The 24,354-nt window shown below is 42.1% G+C and overlaps 1 protein-coding gene across 2 annotated transcripts; it reads right to left on the bottom strand.

The window, feature by feature from the left end:
- Positions 1 to 607: 607 nt before the first annotated feature.
- Positions 608 to 22,324, bottom strand: CCT4 (chaperonin containing TCP1 subunit 4). 2 transcript variants are annotated; one of them, XM_055242309.2, is made up of 14 exons: positions 20,471 to 22,324; positions 17,116 to 17,168; positions 15,579 to 15,668; positions 12,609 to 12,717; positions 11,192 to 11,334; positions 9,715 to 9,836; positions 9,244 to 9,376; positions 8,417 to 8,556; positions 5,618 to 5,714; positions 5,420 to 5,530; positions 4,870 to 5,000; positions 4,498 to 4,732; positions 1,911 to 2,024; positions 608 to 1,178 (listed from the first exon to the last, which is right to left on the bottom strand). In XM_055242309.2, the coding sequence occupies exons 1-14, from the start codon at positions 20,595 to 20,597 to the stop codon at positions 1,164 to 1,166; spliced, it is 1,620 nt and encodes a 539-aa protein (XP_055098284.1). In that variant the 5' UTR covers positions 20,598 to 22,324; the 3' UTR covers positions 608 to 1,163. The 2 variants fall into 2 exon arrangements, with proteins under 2 accessions (XP_055098284.1, XP_055098285.1); XM_055242310.2 differs by lacking the exon at positions 15,579 to 15,668 and having other exon boundaries at positions 20,471 to 20,757.
- Positions 22,325 to 24,354: the final 2,030 nt, after the last annotated feature.

The raw sequence follows: 24,354 nt of genomic DNA, 5'->3' as shown, positions 1-24,354 counted from the left end.
TTTCATGAAACTCCTTGTGAAATACCCAAGGAGATGGTAGCTGAAATACCAGATTGTGTAGGCCAAACTTTTGATCCACCTTAAAAGGTCTAGCCTTTACTCAAAGGCATGGAAGCTTTTACAAAGAGTGCTTGACTAAGTGCCTTTAATCCCAGGGCTTTGGAAGACCAAGGCAAGACTGTTTGAGGCCAGGAGTTCAAAACCAGCCTGGGCAGCATAGTGAGATCATGTTTCTGGAAAAAAAAAAAAAAATAGGGGGATGGTGGCACACACTTGTAGCTGTAGCTATTCAAAAGAATAAAGCAGGATTCTTTATTCTTAGCTCAAGTCCAGGAGTTCAAGGCTGCAGTGACCTATGATCACACCACTGCACTCCAGCCTGGGTGATGAGCTTTTCTCTAAAAAAATAAAAATATCACTAGACTTCAATGTGTGCGAAATAGATTGGAAGGTGGCTAAAGGGAAGAGACTAGTTACAGATTTCACACTCTTCATGGTGAGATGACACTGATGCTTAGATCAGGACGGTGGCAATCAAGATGTTTAAAATCACTGAAACAAGACATTGGTTAAGAATCCCTTTTGTGTAAGAAAGATTTGCTACATATATGTATACACCTTTATTTGCAGAAGGAATCCAACACAGCAGTCATTATTACTGGGAAAAGGAATTAGGATGATAGGATAAAAGGAGGCTTTCATTTTTCATTCTCTTTCTGTATCATTAACTTATTTTTGTTTTAATTGGGCAGCCTCCCAAGCCAGAGTAGGTTCAGAGAGGTGCCACTTGTATCGTTAACTTTTAAGACAGCATATATATTACATGTTGGTAGTTTTTAATGCCAATGAGCATTTATCAGTGATGAGCATATTGGGCCATCTTTTTCCTCAACATGTAAACTCACTTTTTATGCTTCTTTTATTAGTTTTTCAAAAGTATCAGAAATAACAGAATGTTGGAAGATAAATTGATCTGCCTTTTGAAACCAAATATTTAATGTTTTCATTAAATTGTTTTAATACAACTTCAGGCAAATGCCAACTGGAAGACCAAGCCCAGAAATTCTGAGGAAATAATCTTCCAAACAAGGGACACCAAGGTGATCTTGTTCCACTCCAGCTGCAATACTCGTGATCATAATGGTGCTAGTCAGTTATCCAGATTATCGAGTGTTTACCTGATAAGAGAAAAACTTAAATTTCAAAACCTGTAATGATATAATTTTAAGGCTGGAAAATGTTTAAGGCAATTAATAAAAGGAAAACCTGTATTAAGAACTGCTGTCACCTTGATGACTAGCAAACATTTATCAAAAGTAAAAACTTGGCTGGGCATGGTGGCTTATGCCTGTAATCCCAGCACTTTGGGAGGCCGAAGTGGGTGGATCGCAAGGTCAGAAGTTCGAGATCAGCCTGACCAACATGGTGAAACTCCATCTCTACTAAAAATACAAAAATTAGCTGGGTGTGGTGGCATATGCCTGTAATCCCAGCTACTTGGGAGGTGGGAGGCTGAGGCAGGAGAATCGCTTGAACCCAGGAGGCAGAGGTTGCAGTGAGCCGAGATTGTGCCACTGCACTCCAGCCTGGGCAACAGAGCAAGACTTCATCTCAAAAAAAAAAAAAAAAAGTAAAAACTTTTTAAAAAACAATGGCCAGGCGTTGTGGCTCACACCTGTAATCCCAGATATTCGGGAGGCTGAGACAGGAGAATCACTTGAACCCTGGAGGCAGAGGCTGCAGTGAGCCGAGATTGTGCCACTGTGCTCCAGCCTAGGCAACAGAGCAAAACTCTGTCTCAAAAAAACCAACCAACCAACCAACCAAACAAAAAACAACAACAAAAAAACCTTTAAAAAATATATGCCTTTTTGACCTCCTAAGAAAATTTGCCACCTGGAAACACTTACCACATCATCGATTTTCAGAATGCTCCGAACAGTTTCAGTTGCAAGAGTCAGAGCACTGACTGATACCAACAGAGGCTGGACAACCAGTTCCTCCAAAATGTTGGAAATACCACCCTGCAAATCAAATCAGCACAAGTTGCTTTTAGTGTCTGTAATAATACACATCAGCAGCCACGTGGTTACCAGTGTATCTCAAGACCTATATCTACTTTTCTCTCTGTCTAGGAAGATTAGAATATGATACTCTACTAAGCTTTTCTCTACACTGTGGGAAGTTATTTCAACTAAAATTTGGAAAAACTGAATTAATGCTGTAGTCACCCAATTCTAACTACAGGCACCCACCACCATGCCCGGCTAATTTTTTGTATTTTTAGTAGAGACAGGGTTTCACCGTGTTAGCCAGGATGGTCTCGATCTCCTGATCTCATGATCTGCCTGCCTTGGCCTCCCAGAGTGCTGGGATTATAGGCCACCGTGCCTGGCCACTTATTTTTAAATATTGGCAAAATTAGCAAAATGATCACAGTAGTTAAAAATTATGATATCTTGGCTAGGCACAGCGGCTCACGCCTGTAATCCCAGCACTTTGGGAGGCCAAGGCGGGCAGATCATGAGGTCAGGAGACGGAGACCATCGTGGCTAACATGGTGAAATCCTGTCTCTACTAAAAATACAAAAAATTAGCCAGGCGTGGTGGCATGCACCTGTAGTCCCAGCTACTCGGGAGGCTGAGGCAGGAGAATCGCTTGAACCCAGGAGGCGGAGGGTGCAGTGAGCCAAGATTGCGCCACTGCACTCCAGCCTGGGTGACAGAGTGAGATTCTGTCTCAAAAAAAACAAAACAAAACATTATCTTTTTAATGTTTAAATCATCTCTGAATTTTAATTCTTAATTAGATCAACCCCAGTCTACTCCACAGTCTCATATTTGCCACCTTAAATTCTTCATTGCACCATCCTACTTCCCTTTATCCTGGGATTACTCCTGAGGGCCTCTAACAGGCATCCTTGCTTCCAGTCTTCCCTTCTTAAAATATTCATGTCCTTAGCCTCTTGCTTAAAAAAATCTCATCCTACTTCCCTTTATCCTGGGATTACTCCTGATGGCCTCTAACAGGCATCCTTACTTCCAGTCTTCCCTTCTTAAAATATTCATGTCCTTAGCCTGTTGCTTAAAAAAATCTTTAGGCCCCGCGCGGTGGCTCACGCCTATAATCCAAGCACTTTGGAAGGCCGAGGCAAGCGAATTGCCTGAGCTCACGAGTTCAAAACCAGCCTCGGCAAGACAGTGAAACACCGTATTCACTAAAAAATACAAAAAAATTAGCCCGGCCTGGTGGTGGGCGCCTGTAGTCCCAGCTACTCGGGAGGCTAAGGCAGAATTGCTTGAACCTGGGAGGTGGAGGCTGCAGTGAGCTGACAGTGCTACTGCACTCCAGCTTGCGTCTCCAAAGAAAAAACAAACAAGCAAACAAGAAACACTTCAGTGGATCCCAACTACAGGAAGGAAAAAAAAAATGGCTGGCTCCTCATTCTATTAATAGTTGTTTTTTTTTTTTTTTGAGATGGAGTCTTGCCCTGTCGTCCAGGCTGGAGTGCAATGGTGTGATGTTGGCTCGCTGCAACCTCCACCTCCCAGGTTCAAGCGATTCTCCTGCCTCAGCCTCCCATGTAGCTGGGATTACAGACGCCCGCCACTTCGCCTGGCTAATTTTTTTTGTATTTTTAGTAGAGACGGGATTTTGCCATGTTGGCCAGGCTGGTCTCAACTCCTGACCTCAGGTGATCTGCCCACCTTGGCCTCCCAAACAGCTGGGATTACAGGCGTGAGCCACCATGTCTGGCCTATTAATAATAGCTTTTATCTGATCTTTCCAACCTTAAAGCCCACTATACCACTAATATATAATCCCAGCTCTACACAGGTGAAGAACTGCTTGGTCCTTCTCACCTGTAAAACCACTGCTTACCCATCTGGAATTTCCTCATACCCTACCAACCAAAAGTGCATCTTCATAAAGCCTTCCCTAAACAGATACTTCCATCCTTTGGAGTTGTCTACCATACAGACAATATAATGTTGGACTGTCAGTTCTTTCCCATCATGTGTTTGTCTCCTCAACAAAACATTAATAAAAAGCGATGTTATTACTATATGATTATCTTACACAACTACATTAGCTCATGCTAACTAGGGCAATGATTTTTTATACAGTCTTTAGTATATGCCAAGCATCTATCTAAGAGCTTGTTAACTAGAAAAGCATTTAATTCTCACAACAGGCCTATGAGGGAACTATTAATCATCCCTGTTTTTACACCTGAGGAAACTGAGGAACAGACTAAGTAACTTGCTAGAAGCTAGTCAGCAAGTGGCAGATTTAATGAACAAATAATACTTCCCCCTAAGGTGTCACCATCTTCCTTCTCACTCAATGGCATAGGTAATTAACATGCAGCAGGCCTCATATTTAAATCCAAGATTATGCTTTTCATTACAGAGCTTTCCCCATTCAACAGATGACTACAAAGCTTTTAATATTATATTAATCAACATTTTCTACATTAGAGATTAAATGATTACCTTTCGGACATTAATGCCTGCAGTTTTTTCTCCCTGGGCATGCCGGTTTCTTAGTTCTGTTACTGTAGAAATGGGATTCAGGCCAGCATTTTCAGCTAGTGTAGATGGAATGACCTCCATAGCATCTGCAAAAGCACGAACGCAGTAGGATTCCATACCACTCAGTGTTCGTGAATATTCAGTTAATCGTAGGGCCAACTCTATTTCTGGAGCACCACCTCCTGCAATAAGAGCCCTGAAATTCACAAATATATTTTTAGCTTATTTTATCCAAAAGAAATTTTTAATAATTTGCTATTTATATCTTTAAAAAATAGAATACAGTAGTTTTAATGTTCAAAATGTTACTTAATAATGTAACACTGACATTACCTCTTCTTCACTAAACAACGAATAACACATAGGGCATCATGAATGGAGCGCTCAGCTTCTTCAATCACCAGTTTGTTAGAACCACGAACAACAATTGTAACTGTTTTTCCAGGGCTGGCACAGCCTGTAATCTTCAGTAAACAAATTCCAAATTAAGTATTTGAAGGGTTAAAAAAAACCCCATACCCAGGCTGGGCATGGCGGCTCACGCCTGTAAACCCAGCACTTTGGGAGGACGAGGCGGGTGGATAACGAGGTCAAGAGATTGAGACCATCCTGACTAACCTGACTAACACGGTGAAACCCCATCTCCACTAAAAATACAAAAAATTAGCCAGGCGTGGTGGCGGGCGCCTGTAGTCCCAGCTACTCGGGAGGCTGAGGCAGGAGAATGGTGTGAACCTGGGAGGCGGAGCTTGCAGTGAGCTGAGATCACGCCACTGCACTCCAGCCTGGGCGACTCTGTCTCAAAAAAAAAAAAAAAAAAAAAAAAACCCAAAACCCCATACCCAAACCTAAGCAAATAAAAATTTAAGTGAAATACTGTTACCTTGAGCAGTTTGCCAGAACCATTTAAATTGACCTCCTCAGCTAACTCGGCAGAACCCAGCATGTCAGCAGTAAATTGGTCAATATGAGCAACTGGCTTGGTTCCAATTGTCTGGAAAAAATAGTCAAATCCACAAATTAAGGCAACATTCATCTAATTATCAGACATTTCCCACAAATACAGATATTAATGTTTTACCTTACAAATAAATTCAATGTCTTCTCTTTCAATATCCTTAATCACCATGATCTTCATTTTGTTCAGAAAGTGTAATGCAAGATCACTAAGAGCATCTCTAAAATACAAAATCAGTGATTGTGTCAACGCTAGGTTAAAAGAAAAACTTTGCTCTTCAAATGCCTTTAAGGTTTTAATTACTGTTTCTTAAATGGCCAATCATTATTTCTGAAGAAAAATGCTTTCATTTACTAAGTACATAAGGTAAAAATTAAGATTTCCAATTCTATTGGAAATTTTAGTACAATTCCAGTAGTAAAATGTACTCTGTCCCCAATGACACTATAAAACACACAAAATAACTAGGTCACTATTTTTTCCCATTTATTTATATTTTTATTTTTTTGAGATGGAATTTCGCTCGTTGCCCAGGCTTGGAGTGCAATGGCGCGATCTTGGCTCACTGCAACCTCAACCTCCTGGGTTCAAGCGATTCTCCTGCCTCAGCCTCCCAAGTGGCTGAGACTACAGGCTCCCGCCACCACGCCTGGCTAATTTTTGTATTTTTAGTAGAGACGGTTTCACCATGTTGGCCACACTGGCCTCGAACTCCTGACTTCGGGTGATCCACCCGCCTTGGCCTCCTAATAAAGTGCTGGGATTACAGGCATGAGCCACTGTGCCCAGCCCATTTATTTATTTTTAATAGAGATAGGGTCGCCCTATGTTGCCCAGGCCAGTCTCAAACTCAGGGCTCAAGTGATCCTCCCACCTCGGCCCCACAAAGTGCTGGGATTACAGGCATGAGCCACTGTGCCTGACCTCATTTTTCTTTTGTTTTTTTGAGACGGAGTCTCGCTCTGTCTCCCAGGCTGGAGTGCAGTGGCACGATCTCGGCTCACTGCAAGCTCCGCCTCCTGGGTTCATGCCATTCTCCTGCCTCAGCCTCCTGAGTAGCTGGGACTACAGGCGCCCGCCACCACGCCCGGCTAATTTTTTGTATTTTTGGTAGAGATGGGGTTTCACCGTGTTAGCCAGGATGGTCTTGATCTCCTGACCTCGTGATCCTCCCACCTCGGCCTCCCAAAGTGCTGGGATTACAGGCGTGAGCCACCACGCCCGGCTCATTTTTCTTAACAAATGAGCACATCTTGGTAAGTAAAACCTTATTAATACTTCATGAATTTAGAAGTATTAATTCAGACTCCACAAATTTACACTTCCCCATGAACTGTGAATAATAACAACTCTGTGATACTAGAAAGGTAGATATTACTACTATCCCTATTATACAGATAAGCAAACTGAGTTTGGGGGGCAATTTACTCAAGGTCAGCAGCTATTATATGATTGGGATTAGAACCAAGTCTTCTGAGTCTTCAATCAAAGACTATATAAAATGAACACCCACAGTACATTCTGGCATATTAATGGAGTAAATGGGAATGTGTCTATTAGGAAAAAATATTGGCCAGGCACAGTGTCTCATGTCTGTAATCCCAGCACTTTGGGAGGCCAAGGTGGGCAGATCACGAGGTCAGGAGTTCAAGACCAGGCTGACCAACATGATAAAACCTCATCTCTACAAAAATTAGCCAGGCGTGGTGGCACGTGACTGTAATCCCAGCTATTTCAGGAGGCTGAGGCAGGAGAATTGCTTGAACCTGGGAGGCAGAGGTTGCAGTGAGCTGAGACTGCGACATTGTACTCTAGCCTGGGTGACAGAGTGAGACTGTGTCTCAAAAAAAAAAAAAAAAAAAAAAAAAAAGAAGGAAAAAAGTGATCTGTCAAACTTCAGAGAATTCTTTTCATCTATGGACTATGCAGAGCATTCTCCCAAAAAGAACCTCTAAATGACAAGGCAAGCAATTGCATAGAACTTTAAATAAATTCCACTTTTAACTAGGTAATTAATTCTGCAACAAACATGGCTTTTAAAAGAACGAGGCTTGATGTTTAGGACCTTGGTCTAGGTAAGATTATATATCCTACATTTAAAAGGGAAAATAGGGCCGGGCATAGTGGCTTATGCCTGTAACCCCAGCACTTTGGGAGGCTGAGGCTGGCGGATCACCTGAGGTTGAGAGTTCGAGACCAGCCTAACAGAGAAATCCTGTCTCTACTAAAAAAACACAAAAAATTAGCCGGGCGTGGTGGCACGTGCCTGTAGTCCCAGCTACCCAGGAGGCTGAGGCAGTAGAATCACTTGTTGAACCCAGGAGGCAGAGGTTGCAGTGAGCTGAGACTGAGCCACTGCACTCCTGTCTGGGTAACAGAGTGAGACTCCATCTCAAAAAAAATAAAAAAAAAAAATAAAAAATAAATAATAAATTGCTATTAGAAGTGTGGTTTAGACTCTAAAAACTGCATGCTTTCTTGGCCCTGTTCCTTAAGGGTTCCACCCTGAAGCCAATAAGCTAATTAAGAAACAAGTTTTTGAAAAAGCCAAAACACAACATTCTGGCAGTTAGTTGGCTATTTAAAAAAACCTACATTTTTTTTTGTAAAAGAAAATTACACTTTTATTGTTTTAAATTTGCAAGTCATATATTTGTTTAAAGTGCTTTTCCTAGACATCTTAACTGAACTTATACCATTTTTTCCCTTGGTCTGAGCAAATAATGGTACAATATTGAGGCCTAACATTTTATCTGTGCTTTTAAAATAAAAATTCTCCATTTCGTTTCACATAAGAGTTGTCTGTTAAGAAATACCAACTTAGAGTAAGTGCTTAAATCAAATATTTTATGAGAAAAAATAAACTGCTAGTGGAGATCCAAAATTATCCTTAAGGGATGAACAAAATAAATAGCCCCACACCTTAGAATAGACTTCTGTATGAGAAGGACATTACATCCTGTTTTTTTAATTTGCTTCACTAAATTTAAAATATAGGCTCTCTCTTCTCGCAGGACTCGGTCCATCTGGGCATAGTCAGAAACCACTATTTGATTATCCATCTGTTTAGAAAAAGAACATCATAATTTGCATTGTAAGATATTTTAAGTTTAAAAGTAGAATTTTAAGTGAAAATACTATGTATTGTATAAATTCAACCAAAACTATACCAAGTAATAAATTATATAGACATGCATAGAAAAGAGTCTGGATAAGATACACACCCCAAACTTGAGTCTTTTACTTTCAACTAAATACATTGGTATCTTACTTTTTTGCAAGTACATTTTTTATAACCAAAAAATATAAAATGGTTACCCTAGTTGTTTTCAAAAGATGGGGTCCCTCTCTAATCTGTGTGAATTTGTAAATTAACAGCAACAATGAAAAGATGGGGTCCCACTATGTTGCCCAGGCTGGAGTGGAGTGCAGGGACTATTCACAGGTGATGGAATAGCACACTGCAGCCTCAAACTCCTAGGTTCAAGCAATTTTTCTGCTTAAATTTCCCAAGGAGCTGGGACTACAGGCATCGTTGCAATCAGCTAGCTCTCAATTTCAATATCCAAACTGAGGATATAGACTTGTCACTTGTGGCACCAACAATTTCTATTTTTGTCTCAATTCTAGTAAGTCTTTTGAGATCTATGCTTTAAATCACTAGTAGTATTTTCTATTTTTAATAAAGAAATGCCTGAGTTATTAAAAAGTTAAACACAGAGAACCAATTTCATTTGGATTCTACTTACATCTGTTTTGGGAGCAGATAAGCAAAACTGAATAAGCCCAATCTTGGCCTTTTCAACTCTGGTTATGCCAGAATTTGATACTTTTTGGGTGAGAACCAGCCCTTCCACCAACTCACAGTCATCAATTGTCCCACTAAGAATAAAAGAAAACAAAGAGGGGTAGTTAAGAGGGAGTGGACATCTGTACGTTTAATAGATTAACAGATTAAAAGTCATCAGTCCAATAAAATATGATTCAGCCTCACATTTATTATTGCCCCATTCCTGGATCTCTTTGATCCACTGCTGTCTTACTATCATAAGGTAACATAAACAAAATCTTCAGATCCCCATACTAACACAAATTCTCACAAAAAGAAAACTGAGAAGAGAGCTTTGTGACTTTCATCTAGGTGTTTTTAACTATTTACTTTTGGCAATCTGATGCTCATTTTCAAATTTTTTATTCAAGCTGTAATTAGAGATGCTTACCCAAGCTTCTTAACTATTTTAATATCTCTAAGATCTACACTGGTGGCTGTGGCTGGGTCAATCACTTTCATCACGGCATTTACACTCATTGGAGAAAGCAGACTTGAATACTGAGAAACAACCTAGAATTATTAAAAAAAAAAAAAAGTTAGCTTCACAGTAGAAGAAGTCCTAATTTTTCAATGACAAAGATACTTAAGAAAGGCTCTTATAATTTTTGCAGTGGGGTGTGGGTACGAAGAGGGAAACACCCATGAGAAGACAGTCCATAAACGGTCTTTTCCATTCAGGCTGTCACCAGGGGCACAAAATAAAAACATGTATGCTTGCTTTTTTCTTTTATTAATATAATAGCCGGGACTGTAGAATATCAAAGTTTTACAGGAAATCCAAAAAGCATAAATTTAATTTTACATGAATATTTCCTATCTAAAATGAATGTGTGATGAGGCATCAATGTTATGTATGTATATTCCCGATGAGGGGTTGATAAAAATTGCTAACATTTATCAATCACTTAACATATGCCAGGCAGTGGTCTTAGAACTTTACGTATTAACTCATTCAATCTTCCGATGGAGAAACTGAAGCCAAGAGGTTAAGTCATTTGGCCAAACAGCATAGTTAAGTGGTGAAGTCAGTACTGAACAAACACAAGCAGTCTAGACTCAATGACTAGTGCTTGTAACCATTACGCTATACTATCTGTATTAGTTCTAGGGACATCCAACAGTATCACTTAGTGTTCCTAACACTATCTAACATTCAAACAAAATGAATGTATGGACTTAATACTGACTTTTAAAAGGAAAAAGGATTAGGGGAAGGAAGGGATAAACACAGGACATTACAGAAAACAAGTGTCATGAGTTCCAAAGAAACTTAAAAGTACAACACCTCTTTAAGTTTGGTAAATAAGAAAAGCAGCATATATATTAGTTACGGGATGGACCACAATGGGCAGCCTGTCCTGGGTTCAAATCTCAGCTCTTTCTGTTAGCGGTCCCTGGATAAGTTACTCCTCTAGATCTACTCTCTTCATCTATAAAATGGGGATATGACTATCTCTGACGGCCTTGAAGAAGATAATAAATGTAAAAAACTTATCACAGTGCCCACCATATTAAGTATTCAATAAAAATTAGCTACACTGCCAGAGATCTATGGCAGTCTTTCTGACCTGGTGGAGGAAAAGGTTTCTTACAGGCAAATTAAAATATCTAGCTTTATCAAAACACTGTTACAATGCATTAAACAGAAAAGTATAAATGGATATAGTATATATTAAATATTCTAACTCCTTTGTTAGCCTTATGGCTCATTTCCTCTCTTAATCTTAAACCAATTCAATTATACAGATTATAACAGTTACCTAGTCACTCTTGAGACTTAGTATTTATGTACCGTATAGCATCAAGAATCATAGAGTAACACACTTTAAACTAATTTGACAACTATCTGTTAGTGCTTGTCTCACCTTTGAGTTCAGTGAAGTGGTTGCACTATTTAACAAAGTTTCTCTGTCACTCAGTTCCACAGGTCGAGACATGTCAGTCAAGATTTCAATGCCCTTTTCCAGGGCCTTCTGGAATGACTCAGAAATGATGGTTGGATGAATCCCTGTAATTTGTGAAAGTCTAGTTATTTAATTGTAACAGGTAAACTACACATTTGACATGGCTTAAAAATTTTCTACTCATTAATGTCAAAGCAAGCACAAATTTAACTATTTTCAATTACAAACTTATGCTTCAGTTGTAATACAGTGGCTTGAATAACCTGCTAACTATGGCTAATAATTTACTTCCATCCAACCTAAAATGGATTACTTATTAATACTTAAGACTAAAACCAAATTTTATACCCCCCCTTTTTTTTTTTCCTGAGACAGGGTCTCACTCTGTCACCCAGGCTGGAGTGCAGCAGCCTGATCTCAGCTCACTACAACAGCCTCAACCTCCCAGGCTCAAGCAATCCTCCCACCTCAGCCTCCTGAGTAGCTGGGACTACACACACAAGCCACCACACCTGGCTTTTTTGTATTTTTTTTTTTTTTTTTTAGTGGAGACAGGGTTTTGCCATGTTGCCCAGTCTGGTCTCAACTCCTTGGGCTCAATTGTTTTGCCAGCCTCAGACTCCCAAAGTGCTGGGATTACAAGTATGAGTCACCGCACCTGGCCGATACTTTTCAAAATATCACAAATCTACATTTTAAGTAGAATAAGTGATTGGAGAGTCACTATTATAATTAAATACCATTTACTAAAGCAAGGACAATCCTGACTTTCTCTCCCAAATCTCCTTTCTTGTATAAGAGTCCAAGATTAGTAATATTTCTACCATTCATTTTTTTTTTTTTTTTTTGAGACGGAGTTTGCTCTTGTTGCCCAGGCTGGAGTGCAATGGCATGATCTTGGCTCACTGCAACCTCCGCCTCCCGGGTTCAAACGATTCTCCTGCCTTAGCTGGGATTACAGGCACATGCCACCATGCCCGGCTAATTTTTTGTATTTCGTAGAGATAGCATTTCACTGTTGGTCAGGCTGGTCTTGAACTCCTGACCTCAGGGGATCCACCCACCTCGGCCTCCCAAAGTGCTGGGATTACAGGCGTGAGCCACCATGCCCGGCCTCTACCACTCATTTTTGAACAACAAAATTCAATTGAGTTCCATTCAAAAAGGAGCCCAGCAAATATCAGAAGCCAAAGGAAAATTTCTTCTAATTTCTATTATAAATACAGCAAAATCTAAAACTTTAAAAATTCTTGGTAAAAAGATTAGTTATTCCAACTTAAATCTTAAATCCCATATTACTTACAAATAACTTGGCTTTTTCCCAAAGTTTGTTCTTTTAAACTTTTCTTTATTCAGTAATAAACTCCATCCTACCCACCTTTCTGAAGAAGCTTGGTACAAGAATCTAAGAGTGAGCCAGCAATGATGACTACTGATGTGGTGCCATCTCCTGCTTCTATATCTTGAGCCTTAGACAGCTCCACCAGCTAAGGGAACAGAAAATGCCAAGGTGCTCAATGAGAAATGACAGAACCCAGTAACACCTAATTCAAATAACTGCACCAGTGTCACAAACAGAATTTGAGGATTCAACATGATTCCTGATTTCTGATTTGTTGTCTACGTTGGGTTTCATTTAAAATTAAAGACTAGTAGATGATCTCCAGTTCAGATTGTGGGTTGTCATCTCCCCCTGCCCTGCTACTCAAAGCTACTCAAAGTTCTAATCAGAAAGCAAAAATACAACATAAATATAGACTTGGAAGCTAAGAAAAGGGGCATTCCAGATGAGACTAGAGTATCAAACTTTTTTTTTTTTGAGACAGGGTCTCACTCTGTCACCCAGGCTGGAGTATAGCAGTGCAATCATGGCTCACTGCGGCCTCCACCTCCTGGGCTCCAGAGATCCTCTTGTCTCAGTCTCCCAAGTAGCTGGGGCTATAGGTGCACACTAACATGTCTGGCTACTTAAAAAAAAAAAAAAAATTTTTTTTTTTTTTTTTTTTAATAGAGATGGGGTCCCATTATGTTGTCTAGAATAGTCTTGAACTCCTGGGCTCAAACGATCCCCTTGCTTCAGCCTCCCAAAGTGCTGAGATTACAGGCATGAACCACCATTCCCAGCCTTAGAGTATCAACTTAAGAGTCTTTTGCCAAGTTTATTTGAATAGACCCCTTGTAAGTATAACCTGATTCATTAAAAAGCCATCTTTTCATAACTGGTGGATGGCACAACATATGAAGCCTCAGGACCATCCACGTAGCAGTGAAGTTTTATTTACCAATGCTTTCTTATTTTATGTTCCAAATAAGATGCTTATTTTCCAATAATAAATTATCATTTTTTTCAACATTTTAATAGCAATATTATAGACTTTTGTCACTTCTGGATAACAAAATTTTTTTGTTGTAAAATAGTATGTGGTAATTACACAAAATTTGGAAAATACAGAAAGAAATTAAAATGTGTCAACTATTTTTGAAGCAAAGACCATTAGTATTTGTATACAGTACGATGGTTTACTTCCAATCATTTTCTATTTTTTAAGTAAGCTCATAGTATATATGTAATTTTATCTTTTTTTAATGTAATGTTTCATTAGTGTTTTTCCTCATAAAAATCTTCATAAACAATTGTTAATGGCTGTATGATTAACATGCTGTGGTATACTATTTGTTTAAACATTTTCCCACCATTGGATATTTTGCCTATTCCAGTTGTTTCTATTATAAATAATTTTAATCAGTTTCTTTGTAAAAAAAAAATTTTTTAAAGCCATCTTTACGTAACTCAAAGGGATTTTTTTGATAGAAGTTTCTTTCTTTTTTTTTTTTTTTGAGACGGAGTCTTACTCTGTCACCCCAAGCTGGAGTGAAGTGGTGCAATCTCGGCTCACTGCAACCTCTGCCTTCCTGGTTCAAGCAATTCTCCTGTCTCTGCCTCCTGAGTAGCTGAAATTAAAGGCATGCACCACCACGCCCAGCTAATTTTTGTATTTTTAGTAGAGATGGGGTTTCACCATGTTGGCCAGGCTGGTGTCGAACTCCTGACCTCAGGTAATCCACCCGCCTCAGTCTCCCAAAGTACTGGGATTACAGGCATGAGCCACTGTGACCGGCCTGACAGAAATTTATTTCTAATGCATTTGTTTTTGCTCATATGACTTGACACCAGGTTTATGTTTTTAATCTCCTCATTCCTCAAGTGTATGCCAAGTTTCCATGGACTAGTATAAGGTAAAAGTAGTGAAATAATTACTGTTTCCAGTAGATTATTTTTAGACAATGAATTTTCTTCTGTGGACACGTGAACTGTTATGCACCATACCCTAATAAGAACACAATAATCATTTGAAAGGAAAAATATTCATTTCCGTGGACAAGTATAAGGTGACTTGTGTTTCTTTCTTTTTGAGACAGGGTCTCGCTTTGTCACCCAGGCTGGAGTGCAGTGGCACAATCACAGCTCACTACAACCTCTGCCCCTGGACTCAAGCAATTCTCCCACCTCAGCCTCCTGACCAGTTGAGACCACAGGTGCGCACCACCACACCCAGCTATTATTTTTTGTATTTTCATAAGAGACAAGGTCTCGCCATGTTGGCCAAGCTGGTCTCAAACTCCTGAGCTCAAGCAATCCTCCCACCTCGGCCTCCCAAAGTGCCGGGATTACAGGTGTGAGCCACTGTGCCCAGCTGTTCTTTTTTTTCCTGGGGTTTCACTCTGTCACCCAAAATGGAGTGTAGTGGTGTGATTATAGCTCACTACAGCCACAAACTCCTGGACTTAAATCCTCCCATGTCAGCCTATGGAGTGGCTGGGACTAAAGGCATGCACCACCATGCCTGGCTTGATTTGTGTTTTATTATCACCTCACACCAACAAGCACAATGTTAGGCACACATGTATCCTAAAAATATGCCTGTTCAGCATGAAAAGTGTTCATTGTGCTTAAATATCATGTGATCAAATAAATAAATTTAACTGTTTACCAAGTATCAAATACACTTAAAAAAGAAGACTCATCTGGCCGGGTGCAGTGGCTCACACCTGTAATCCCAGCACTTTGGGAGGCCAAGGCAGGTGGATCACAAGGTCAGGAGTTTGAGACCAGCCTGACCAACATGGTGAAACCTGTCTCTACTAAAAATACAAAAATTAGCCAGGTGTGGTAGCGCGCGCCTGTAATCCCAGCTACTCGGGAGGCTGAGGCAGGAGAATTGCTTGAATCTGGGAGGCAGAGTTTGCAGTGAGCCGAGAGATTGTGCCACAGCACTCCAGCCTGGATGACTGAGCAAGACTCTGTCTCAAAAAAAAAAAAAAAAGACTCACCTAAAATTATACTTACCATTCTGGCTGCTGGATGTAATACTTGCATTTGTTTCAGAATGGTAGCACCATCATTTGTAATGGTTACATCACCTTTTCCATCTTGAATCTAGAAAAAAAATTTTAAAGTTACATTTCAAGGTGACACCTTAATAGTTTTATTAAACTTTTACACTTCAAAATAGAGAAGTTAATTTCTGTTTGCAAAGTACTTAATTTTAAATTCTCTTCCCTTACATTAGCATAATAATTTAAGAATATGCAGTAACAGTCCAACTTTACAAAAGAAAAAAGCGGCTTTGTTGCAGGGTAATCTAAAAGTGAAGACATGTAGACACACACACACACACACGGAAAAATATTATAAAGAAGCACTTGCTATCTTTAATAATTTCTTATTAATCAGAAACATGATTTCCACCATGGATGCCCTAAAGGAGTACCATGCAATGCGGTGAACACAATTCTTATAGTTAACACAGTTAACTTTTTTCCTTTTTTGTCCTACAAAAAGGACAATGGCATTTTTGGGAAGGATAGATTTTCGAATATCCAGAGAGGAGAATAATCTGTAGTATCATCCAGATGATCCTCCATATTGTTTTATCTTGCAGAGACCCACATCAGGATACAAAGTTACATCCATAAGGAACACTAAACTGGAGTCCTAACACCTGGATTTATAATACTTTCCACTTAACTACATAATAGATATCTATATTTGGGTGTGCATTCTCATTGTTTAAAAAGCATTAAACAAAATATGAATTATAGTTTAGTCCTGTTGACTCCAAAGTAATCTCTCCTTCCTCTAAATTCCAGGTACCCAACACTTTTTACTTTTTTTTTTGGTTTGAGATGGAGTCTCGCTCTGTCGCCCATGCTGGAGTGCAGCTGCGCGATCGCGGCTCACTGCAACCTCTGCCTCCTGGGTTCAAGTGATTCTCCTGCCTCAGCCTCCCACCTCCCGAGTAACTGGGACTACAGATGCCCACCACCATGCCCAGCTAATTTTTGTATTTTTAGTAGAGACGGAGTTTCACCATATTGGCCAGGCTGGTCTCGAACTCTTGACCTTGTGATCTACCCGCCTTGGCCTCCCAAAGTGCTGGGATTACAGGTGTGATCCACTGTGCCCCACCCAGTTTCTACTATTTTTATTTTATTTATTTTTTGAGATGGAGTTTTGCTCTTATTACCCAGGCTAGAGTGCAATGGCACAATCTCAGCTCACCGCAACCTCTGCCTCCCAGGTTCAAGCAATTCTCCTGCCTCAGCCTCCCGAGGAGCTGAGATTACAGGCATGAGCCACCATGCCTGGCTAATTTTGTATTTTTAGTAGACATAGGGTTTCTCCATGTTGGTCAGGATGGTCTCCAACTCCTGACCTCAGGTGATCCTCCCTCCCTCAGCCTCCCAAAGTGCTGGGATTATAGGTGTGAGCCACCATGCCCAGCCCCACTTTTTACTTTTTAAACAGCACATCTAACCCTCCATCAAGATCTTGTAGTGTGAACAGCAGTGCTCAATTAGTATTCAATGACTCAACTCTTTACCATTTTATCCATTCCTTTTGGTCCAAGGCTTGTTCTAATAGCATCAGCAACCGCTGCAGATGGGGGAAAACAAAAGAAGAAAAGAAATCAGAACTTTGTTTTTTTTAAAAGACAGGGTCTTACTATATTGCCTAGGATGGCCTCAAACTCCTGGGCTCAAGCAACCCTCCCACCTCAGCCTCCCAGAATAGCTGGGAGTACGGGAAATCAAGACTCCTTAAAGAATAGAGTTTTTTTTTCCTCTCAAATGATCATTGTGTTCTTATTAGGATATGGTGCATAACAAATCACCGTGTCCACAGAAGAAAATTCATTGTCTAAAAATAATCTATTGGAAACAGAGTAATTATTTTTCTTTTAAATGTATGATGCTTCACTTTTTTGTTAGTCAACGTACACAGTATTATTATTATTTTTTGAGACAGGGTCTCACGCTGTCACAAGGCTAGAGTGCAGTGACGCGATCTCGGCTCACTGCAACCTCTGCCTCCTGAGTTCAAGTGATTCTTCTGCCTCAGCCTGAGTAGCTGGGACTACAGGCACGTGCCACCACACCCAGCTAATTTTTTGTATTTTTAGTAGAGACGGGGTTTCACCATGTCGGCCAGGATGGTCTCGATCTCTTGGCCTCAAGATCCGCCTGCCTCGGCCTCCCAAAATGCTGGGATTACAGGTGTGAGCCACCGCGCCTGGCCTATTATTTGTAATCAGCTTATGGCAGAATACATTTTGAGGATTCATCTCATCTTCCTTCAGATGTCAAAACGATACAATCTAGTTAGGAGCTCTGAGAATTGCTATTTCTTCCATTCCTTAAAACAGGACAAGCAGCAACAGAACTGTCTAGATCTAAAATACTGATGGAGGAGTATCCTTTTTCCAAAATGATTAGGACCAGAAGGGTTTGAATTTTGGAGTATTTCAAATTAGGAATGCTCAAGTTATATATAATTCACTATTTGTTTACTCTGTCTAGTATGTAATCTCTCAGAGCAAAGACTTTTGTTCACTAATGTGAACACGGTATATAGGTGGCCCACTAACACCGCCAAAAGGGCAAACCACAATGGAAATGCTACAGAGCAAGATACTCTTTTAAAAAAATCCAACAAAGCCGGGCGTGGTGGCTCACACTTGTAATACCAGCACTTTGGAAGGCTGAGGCGGGCGGACCACCTAAGGTCAGGAGTTCGAGATCAGCCTGGACAACAAGGCAAAACCCCGCCTCTACTAACAATACAAAAATGAGCTGGGTGTGGCGGTGCGCATCTGTAGTCCCAGCTACTCGGGAGGCTGAGGCAGGAGAATTGCTTGAACCCAGGAGGCGGAGGTTGCAATGAGCGGAGATCACACCACTGCACTCCAGCCTAGGGGACAGAGCAAGACTCCATCTCAACAAACCAACCAACCTAACAAACCAAACAAAAACCAAAACTCTCAAATCGTAGCTTTTGGTCATCATCAGTATGTTATAAAACATCTCTGGGGCCGGGCGCAGTGGCTCACGCCTGTAATCCCAACACTTTGGGAGGCCAAGGCAGGCCATCACTTGAGGCCAGGAGTTCAAGATATAACGGGTCATCTTCACAGATAACTTAGGTGGCCTTTCCTTCCCACGTGCACACCCTCCTCTGTTGTTTCAGTTCTCTGTCCGCTTTTGTTTCAAAGGTTGCTAAATTTCCCACTTGTTGTTTGTTGAGTATCAACCATATTATAAACTCTCTTGGCCCCCAAATTTCTTTTTTTTTTTTTTTTTTTTTGAGATGGAGTTTCGCTTGTCGCCCTGGCTGGAGTGCAATGGCGCGACGTCGGTTCACAGAAATCTCCACCTCCCAGGTTCAAGCGATTCCCCTGCCTCAGCCTTCCAAGTAGCTGGGACTACAGGCCTACGCCAACACGCCCGGCTAATTTTGTATTTTTAGTAGAGACGGGGTTTCTCCATGTTGGCCAGGCTGGTCTTGAACTCCTGACCCCACGTGATCCGCCCGCCTCAGCCTCCCAAAGTGCTGGGATTACAGACGTGAGCCACCCTGCCCGACCCAAAATTTATCTTTCAACATTCTGTTCCTAATCTAATAAATGTAAGCTTCAACTATGGTCCCTAGACAATTATCCTACAAACCTTCGTTTCCAGGTGCATTATCTCCTGAACTTCCAAACGACTCCTAAATCTGGCCATTCTGATCTTTCCAACTCATTAGGCCCAAGTTAGAAACTATTACTTTTTCTTACATTCAGCGTTACCTATCTTAGCACCATAACATTCCCAGTTCCTTGGGCTGATGACTGCAAATACTTGTAAGGTGTACTTTATATACACGGGTCTTTATATGCTATCTCACTGAATCTTCACGGCAAGCCTACACGATGGCTAAAAAGAAATGATCCGATAGCTGGGGGAGATTAAGCCAAATACTTTCCAGGACACCAGGCCTTTAACATCTGCCCCAACCTAGCTTTCTAATTTCACCTCTTTTGTAAACATACTATTCTCCAACCCAAAAGAAATACTATACTTACTATACACTCGGGCAAGATCTCTAAACCTCTGCCCTGACTTTTCCTTTCAGATTTTTCTATCTCAACTCGATTTCTCTTAATCTTAACTCTAAAAAGCAAACATTTTCCTCCTCAATTTTATAAGTAAATCTTTGGCACAGAGGTTACAGGTCACTAAGACATGAAGTAACGGAAGCAGAGAATGAAACTGTGGTCTTCCTGATTTCCAACGTGTGCCACACTCTTCTACAAAAAAAACCAAATAATTGCTTCTTGATTTGCCTGTGTTTTACTGCACATGCAGAGACGACATCAATGTAACTTTCCGCAACTATTTCAAACAAGACACGTAAGTCGGTTCCTACATCCATCCCAGCACAATGAGCACCGCCCCAATTTAGACTGGAGAGTTCACCCAATTCGTCTCAACAGTTGTGCCAAGTGGCTTATTTAATAGTTCTTTAAATAAGAATAAGAAAGCTGACAGATACTGTGAATACTGCCAGTTCCAATAAGCAGATAAGCGACAGCCCTCAAGCGTCAGATCCCTAGTGAAGACTGCATGTAATCCTCGGCATTTTGAACTGCTTTCGGCTCCAATATGAATGATGCACAATGCAGGATGAAAAACTATGGGAGACTAAGATGCAAAATGGGGCAAGTCCAAAGGTCTCCATACTCCGGGTTGGCAATCGGCAGAAAAACAAATAAGGATCCCTCCACTGGGCTGCTTCTACAGGGAGGACAAGAGGGGATCATCCGAAAGAATGGGAAATGGGCCAAACCCGCTCAAGCCCGCGGTGAGAGCGCAGAGCACAACCCCGCGGCGCCGCGGGTCAGGCCCTGAGAGTGATACCTTTGGCGGCGGAAATGTTGCTGAAGCGGATCTGGGCTGGCTTGTCGCGGTCCTGATAGGCGCCTTTCCCGCGGCCGCCGGCAGCCCCGGCAGTCGCCCCGCTCCGGGGTGCCACATTCTCGGGCATGGCAAACTCGGCTGTGTCTGAGTTGGCTCGGAAAGGACGGATGGACCCGGATTCTGGCCGGCCGCAGAGTAATAACGGTAAGCCCTGACGGCCTTCACGAACCTTCCAGAAAGCGGCGCCAGCGTCGGGAGGAGGCGGAGAAGGGGGCCTTTCTTGCCGCGCGGCGCTGGCGTGACGTAGGAGGCTGTCCGCTGCGCGCCGGGTGAGGTGGATCCGTGCGGGGAGCTCCGGGCTGGCGAGATTGTACGCCCGGGGCGCTGTTGGTGAAGAGCGCCGGGGAAGCCTTTACGCGAGGCAGCAATGACAACGCGCGATTTTAAAGGCGAGTGGTGATGACATCCGCATTTCCTCACTCCACCTTGCACGGCTGTGAGGTCCCCTCCTTTTTTTTCTTTTGGATACAGTCTCACTCTGTTGCCCAAGATGGAGTGCAGTGGCGCAAAATCTCGGCTCACTGCAGCCTCCGCCTCCCAGGTTCAAGTGAGTCTCCTCCTCAGCCTCCTGAGTAGCTGGGATTACAGGCGTCCGCCACCATGCCCAGCTAATTTTTGTATTTTTAGTAGAGACGGGGTTTCACCATGTTGGCCAGGCCGGTCTCGAACTCCTGACCTCAGGTGATCCACCCGCCTCGGCCTCCCAAAGTGCTGGGATTACAGGCGTGAGCCACGAAGCCCGGCCTTTTTTTTTTTTTGACCGAGTCTCGCTCTGTCTCCCAAGCGGGAGTGCAGTGGGGCGATCTCGGCTCACTGCAGCCTCGACCTCTGGGGCTCAAGCGATCCTCCCGCCACAGCCTCCCAAGTAGCCAGGACGACAGGTGCCCGCCACCATGCCCAGCGAATTTTTGTATTTGTTGTAGAGACAGGGTTTCGCTATGTTGCCCAGGCTGGTCTGACCTCCTGGGCTCAAAGCGGTCCATCCTCCTCAGCCTGCCAAAGTACTGGGATTACAGGCGTGAGCCACCGCGCCCAGCCGGACGTCCCCTCTTTTAACTTCGGCTGGATCTATCTGCGCGGTGGGGTGGGCGCCGGAATAACTCCCTAAGGGATGTGACTGAGTCTGTTTTTGCCCGTACACATAGACCTGCATTTTATGCAGTTTTGTTCATTTTGAAAGGGAGTCAGAAAAGGGAGATTTGGAATGAGTGGAGGTTTTTCTTTAAGTGTCGAGGTTAGTTATCTCGTATTGGTTGATACTGGGTGGTAGAGGTTTGACAGACTGCCAAATCAGGTCTGTCTAGTTACCACCACCCGCTTGTTCACTAGTGTCTCCTGCATGACGTAGCCACTGACTCTTAGGGAGCGTAAACATTATAATAAAGATCATTTATTTCCGTTATCTGCTAAGCACAGTGCTAAACCTTTACACGTTTTATATCTCGTTTAGTCCTCACAATAATCCTTTACTTAAAAGGTTAGGGAACTGGAGCCCAAAGAAGGAACTGAAGCCCAGGGTAAACCAGTCAGTAGATAGAAGCAGTATTCCAATACAAAGCAAGGACCAGAAGGCATGAGCTAAACTGCTGGTCTCCTATGACCACTATATTTCAGTAGGGAAGTTTATGAAATGAGGTTCGTTGAATGTTCGCTCACAATTATTAAGCACCTGCAAAGTGACAGATACGTGTGGTAAGTGCAGAAACAAATGCTCAAAGGTACTTAATCTTGTAATCATGAGGTGGTGGTGGTGGTGTTTGTTTGTTTTTGTTTTTGAGACGGAGTTTCACTCTTGTTGCCCAGGCTGGAGCAGTGGCGCCATCTCGGCTCACCGCAACCTCCGCCTCCCGGGTTCAAGCGATTCTCCTGCCTCAGCCTCCCAAGTAGCTGGGATTACGGGCATGCACCACCACGCCCGGCTAATTTTGTATTTTTAGTAGAGACGGGGTTTCTCCATGTTGGTCAGGCTGGTCTCAAACTCCCGAGCTCAGGTGATAGGCCCGCCTCGGCCTCCCAAAGTGCTGGGATTACAGGCTTGGCTAGAGCCACCTCGCCCAGCCGTGTTGTTTTTTAACACACCTTTAGCATATTAGCACTAGGGGCCTGGCTCGGTAGTTCACGCCTGTAATCCCAGCACTTTGGGAGGGCGAGGTGGGTGGATCGCTTTAGGTCAGGAGTTTAAGACCAGCCTGGCCAACGTGGCGAAACCCCGTCTCTACTGAAAATCAAAACATGAACCGGGGGTGTAATCCCAGCTATTCGGGAGGCTGAGGCAGGAGAATCCCTTGAAGCCAGGAAGTGGAGGCTGAAGTGAGCCGAGATCGCGCCACTGCACTCCAGCCTGGGCGACAGAGCAAGACTTTGTCTCAAAAAAAAAAAAAAAAAAAAAAAAAAAAAGGATATTAGCACTAGGAAATGAAGATCCATAAACCTCTGAGGCCGACTTCTCTTCAGAGGACCAGAATACTCCCAAGTAGCACATAAATTCTATGGTTATTTGTTTAGACGACTGATGTAATATATTGGAAACAAGTGGGTGATGAGGAAATGCATTAATTTTAGGGTGTAAAATACTGGATTTGAGTTTATTAAAAGCTCTGCTACTTATTAGCTGTGTGACCTAAGGAAGGCCACTTAAATCTGCTGGGTCTCATTTTCCTCATCTATAAAATAGGAGGGTTGAACTAGATGATCTCTAGGGGCCTACTAAACTCTACTAGTTCTACCAGTGTAAGGAGTCGACCTGTCAGCCATAAAAGACAGCAGAATTTGGAAGATGCCATTATTGGCTTCGTGGGACAGTCTTAAAGTTTTGAGACATGCTTTAAGTATCTGAAATGTTTCAAGTTATAAACATTTTTCTTTTTCTGTGAAATTGGAATTATTTTTTTTCCTGGGATTAGGCAGTAAATAAATGTTAAACGTCTGCTTTCATCAGAGTGTTAATGTACATTATTTCTCCGTTAAAATGGGATTTCAACAAATATTAAAACATAAACATGGCCGGGCGCGGTGGCTCACACTTGTAATCCCAGCACTTTGGGAGGCCAAGGTGGGTGGATCACAGAAGTTCAAGACCAGTCTGGCCAAGATGGTGAAACCCCATCTCTACTAAAAAGACAAAAATTAGCCAGGCGCGGTGTCAGATGCCTGTAATCCCAGCTGCTCGGGAGGCTGAGGCAGGAGAATCGCTTGAACCCAGGAGGCAGAGGTTGCAGTGAGCCGAGATCATGCCACTGCACTCCAGCCTGGGCGACAGAGTGAGACTCCGTCTCAAAACAAAACATAAACACTGTGTAGAGTAATTTAAGCAAAGCACTGTTGCTAATGAAGGGTAAAAATGTTTTTAAAACTTTCTTATATTTATTATTTATTTATTTATTTATTTATTTTTTGAGATGGAGTCTCGCTCTGTTACCCAGGCTGGAGTGCAGTGGCACAATCTGGGCTCACTGCAAGCTCCGCCTCCCGGGCTCACGCCATTCTCCTGCCTCAGCCTCCCGAGTAGCTGGGACTACAGGCGCCCGCCACCAAACCCAGCTAATTTTTTGTATTTTTAGTAGAGAGGGGGTTTCACCGTGTTAGTCAGGATGGTCTCGATTTCCTGACCTGGTGATCCACCCGCCTCTGCCTCCCAAAGTGCTGGGATAAAAGGCGTGAGCCACCGCGCCCGGCCAGCTTTCTTATATTTAAAAAAATACTTTCCAAAACCAAACAAACAAAAATACTTTCTTATCAGATCCAAGCAGACGTAAGGCATATGTGGGAATGTTGGCAATAACAATACAATTTCCTTAATAATTTGTGAAATAGGTTTTACAAAA

This window comes from Symphalangus syndactylus, chromosome 14 (assembly GCF_028878055.3).
Source record: "Symphalangus syndactylus isolate Jambi chromosome 14, NHGRI_mSymSyn1-v2.1_pri, whole genome shotgun sequence".
Classification (NCBI taxonomy): domain Eukaryota; kingdom Metazoa; phylum Chordata; class Mammalia; order Primates; family Hylobatidae; genus Symphalangus; species Symphalangus syndactylus.
This window is presented reverse-complemented; position numbering and strand designations above follow the sequence as displayed.

Bases quoted from the DNA above. Each gene is read 5' to 3' on its own strand.
- CCT4 (XM_055242309.2), bottom strand. From the start codon at position 20,597: ATGCCCGAGAATGTGGCACCCCGGAGCGGGGCGACTGCCGGGGCTGCC. The intron at 11,335-12,608 runs GTGGGTAGGATG...CACAAATTACAG, and splicing joins TACCAAGCTTCTTCAGAAAG to GGATTCATCCAACCATCATT. The intron at 9,377-9,714 runs GTAAGCATCTCT...TTTTATTCTTAG, and splicing joins AAAATAGTTAAGAAGCTTGG to TGGGACAATTGATGACTGTG.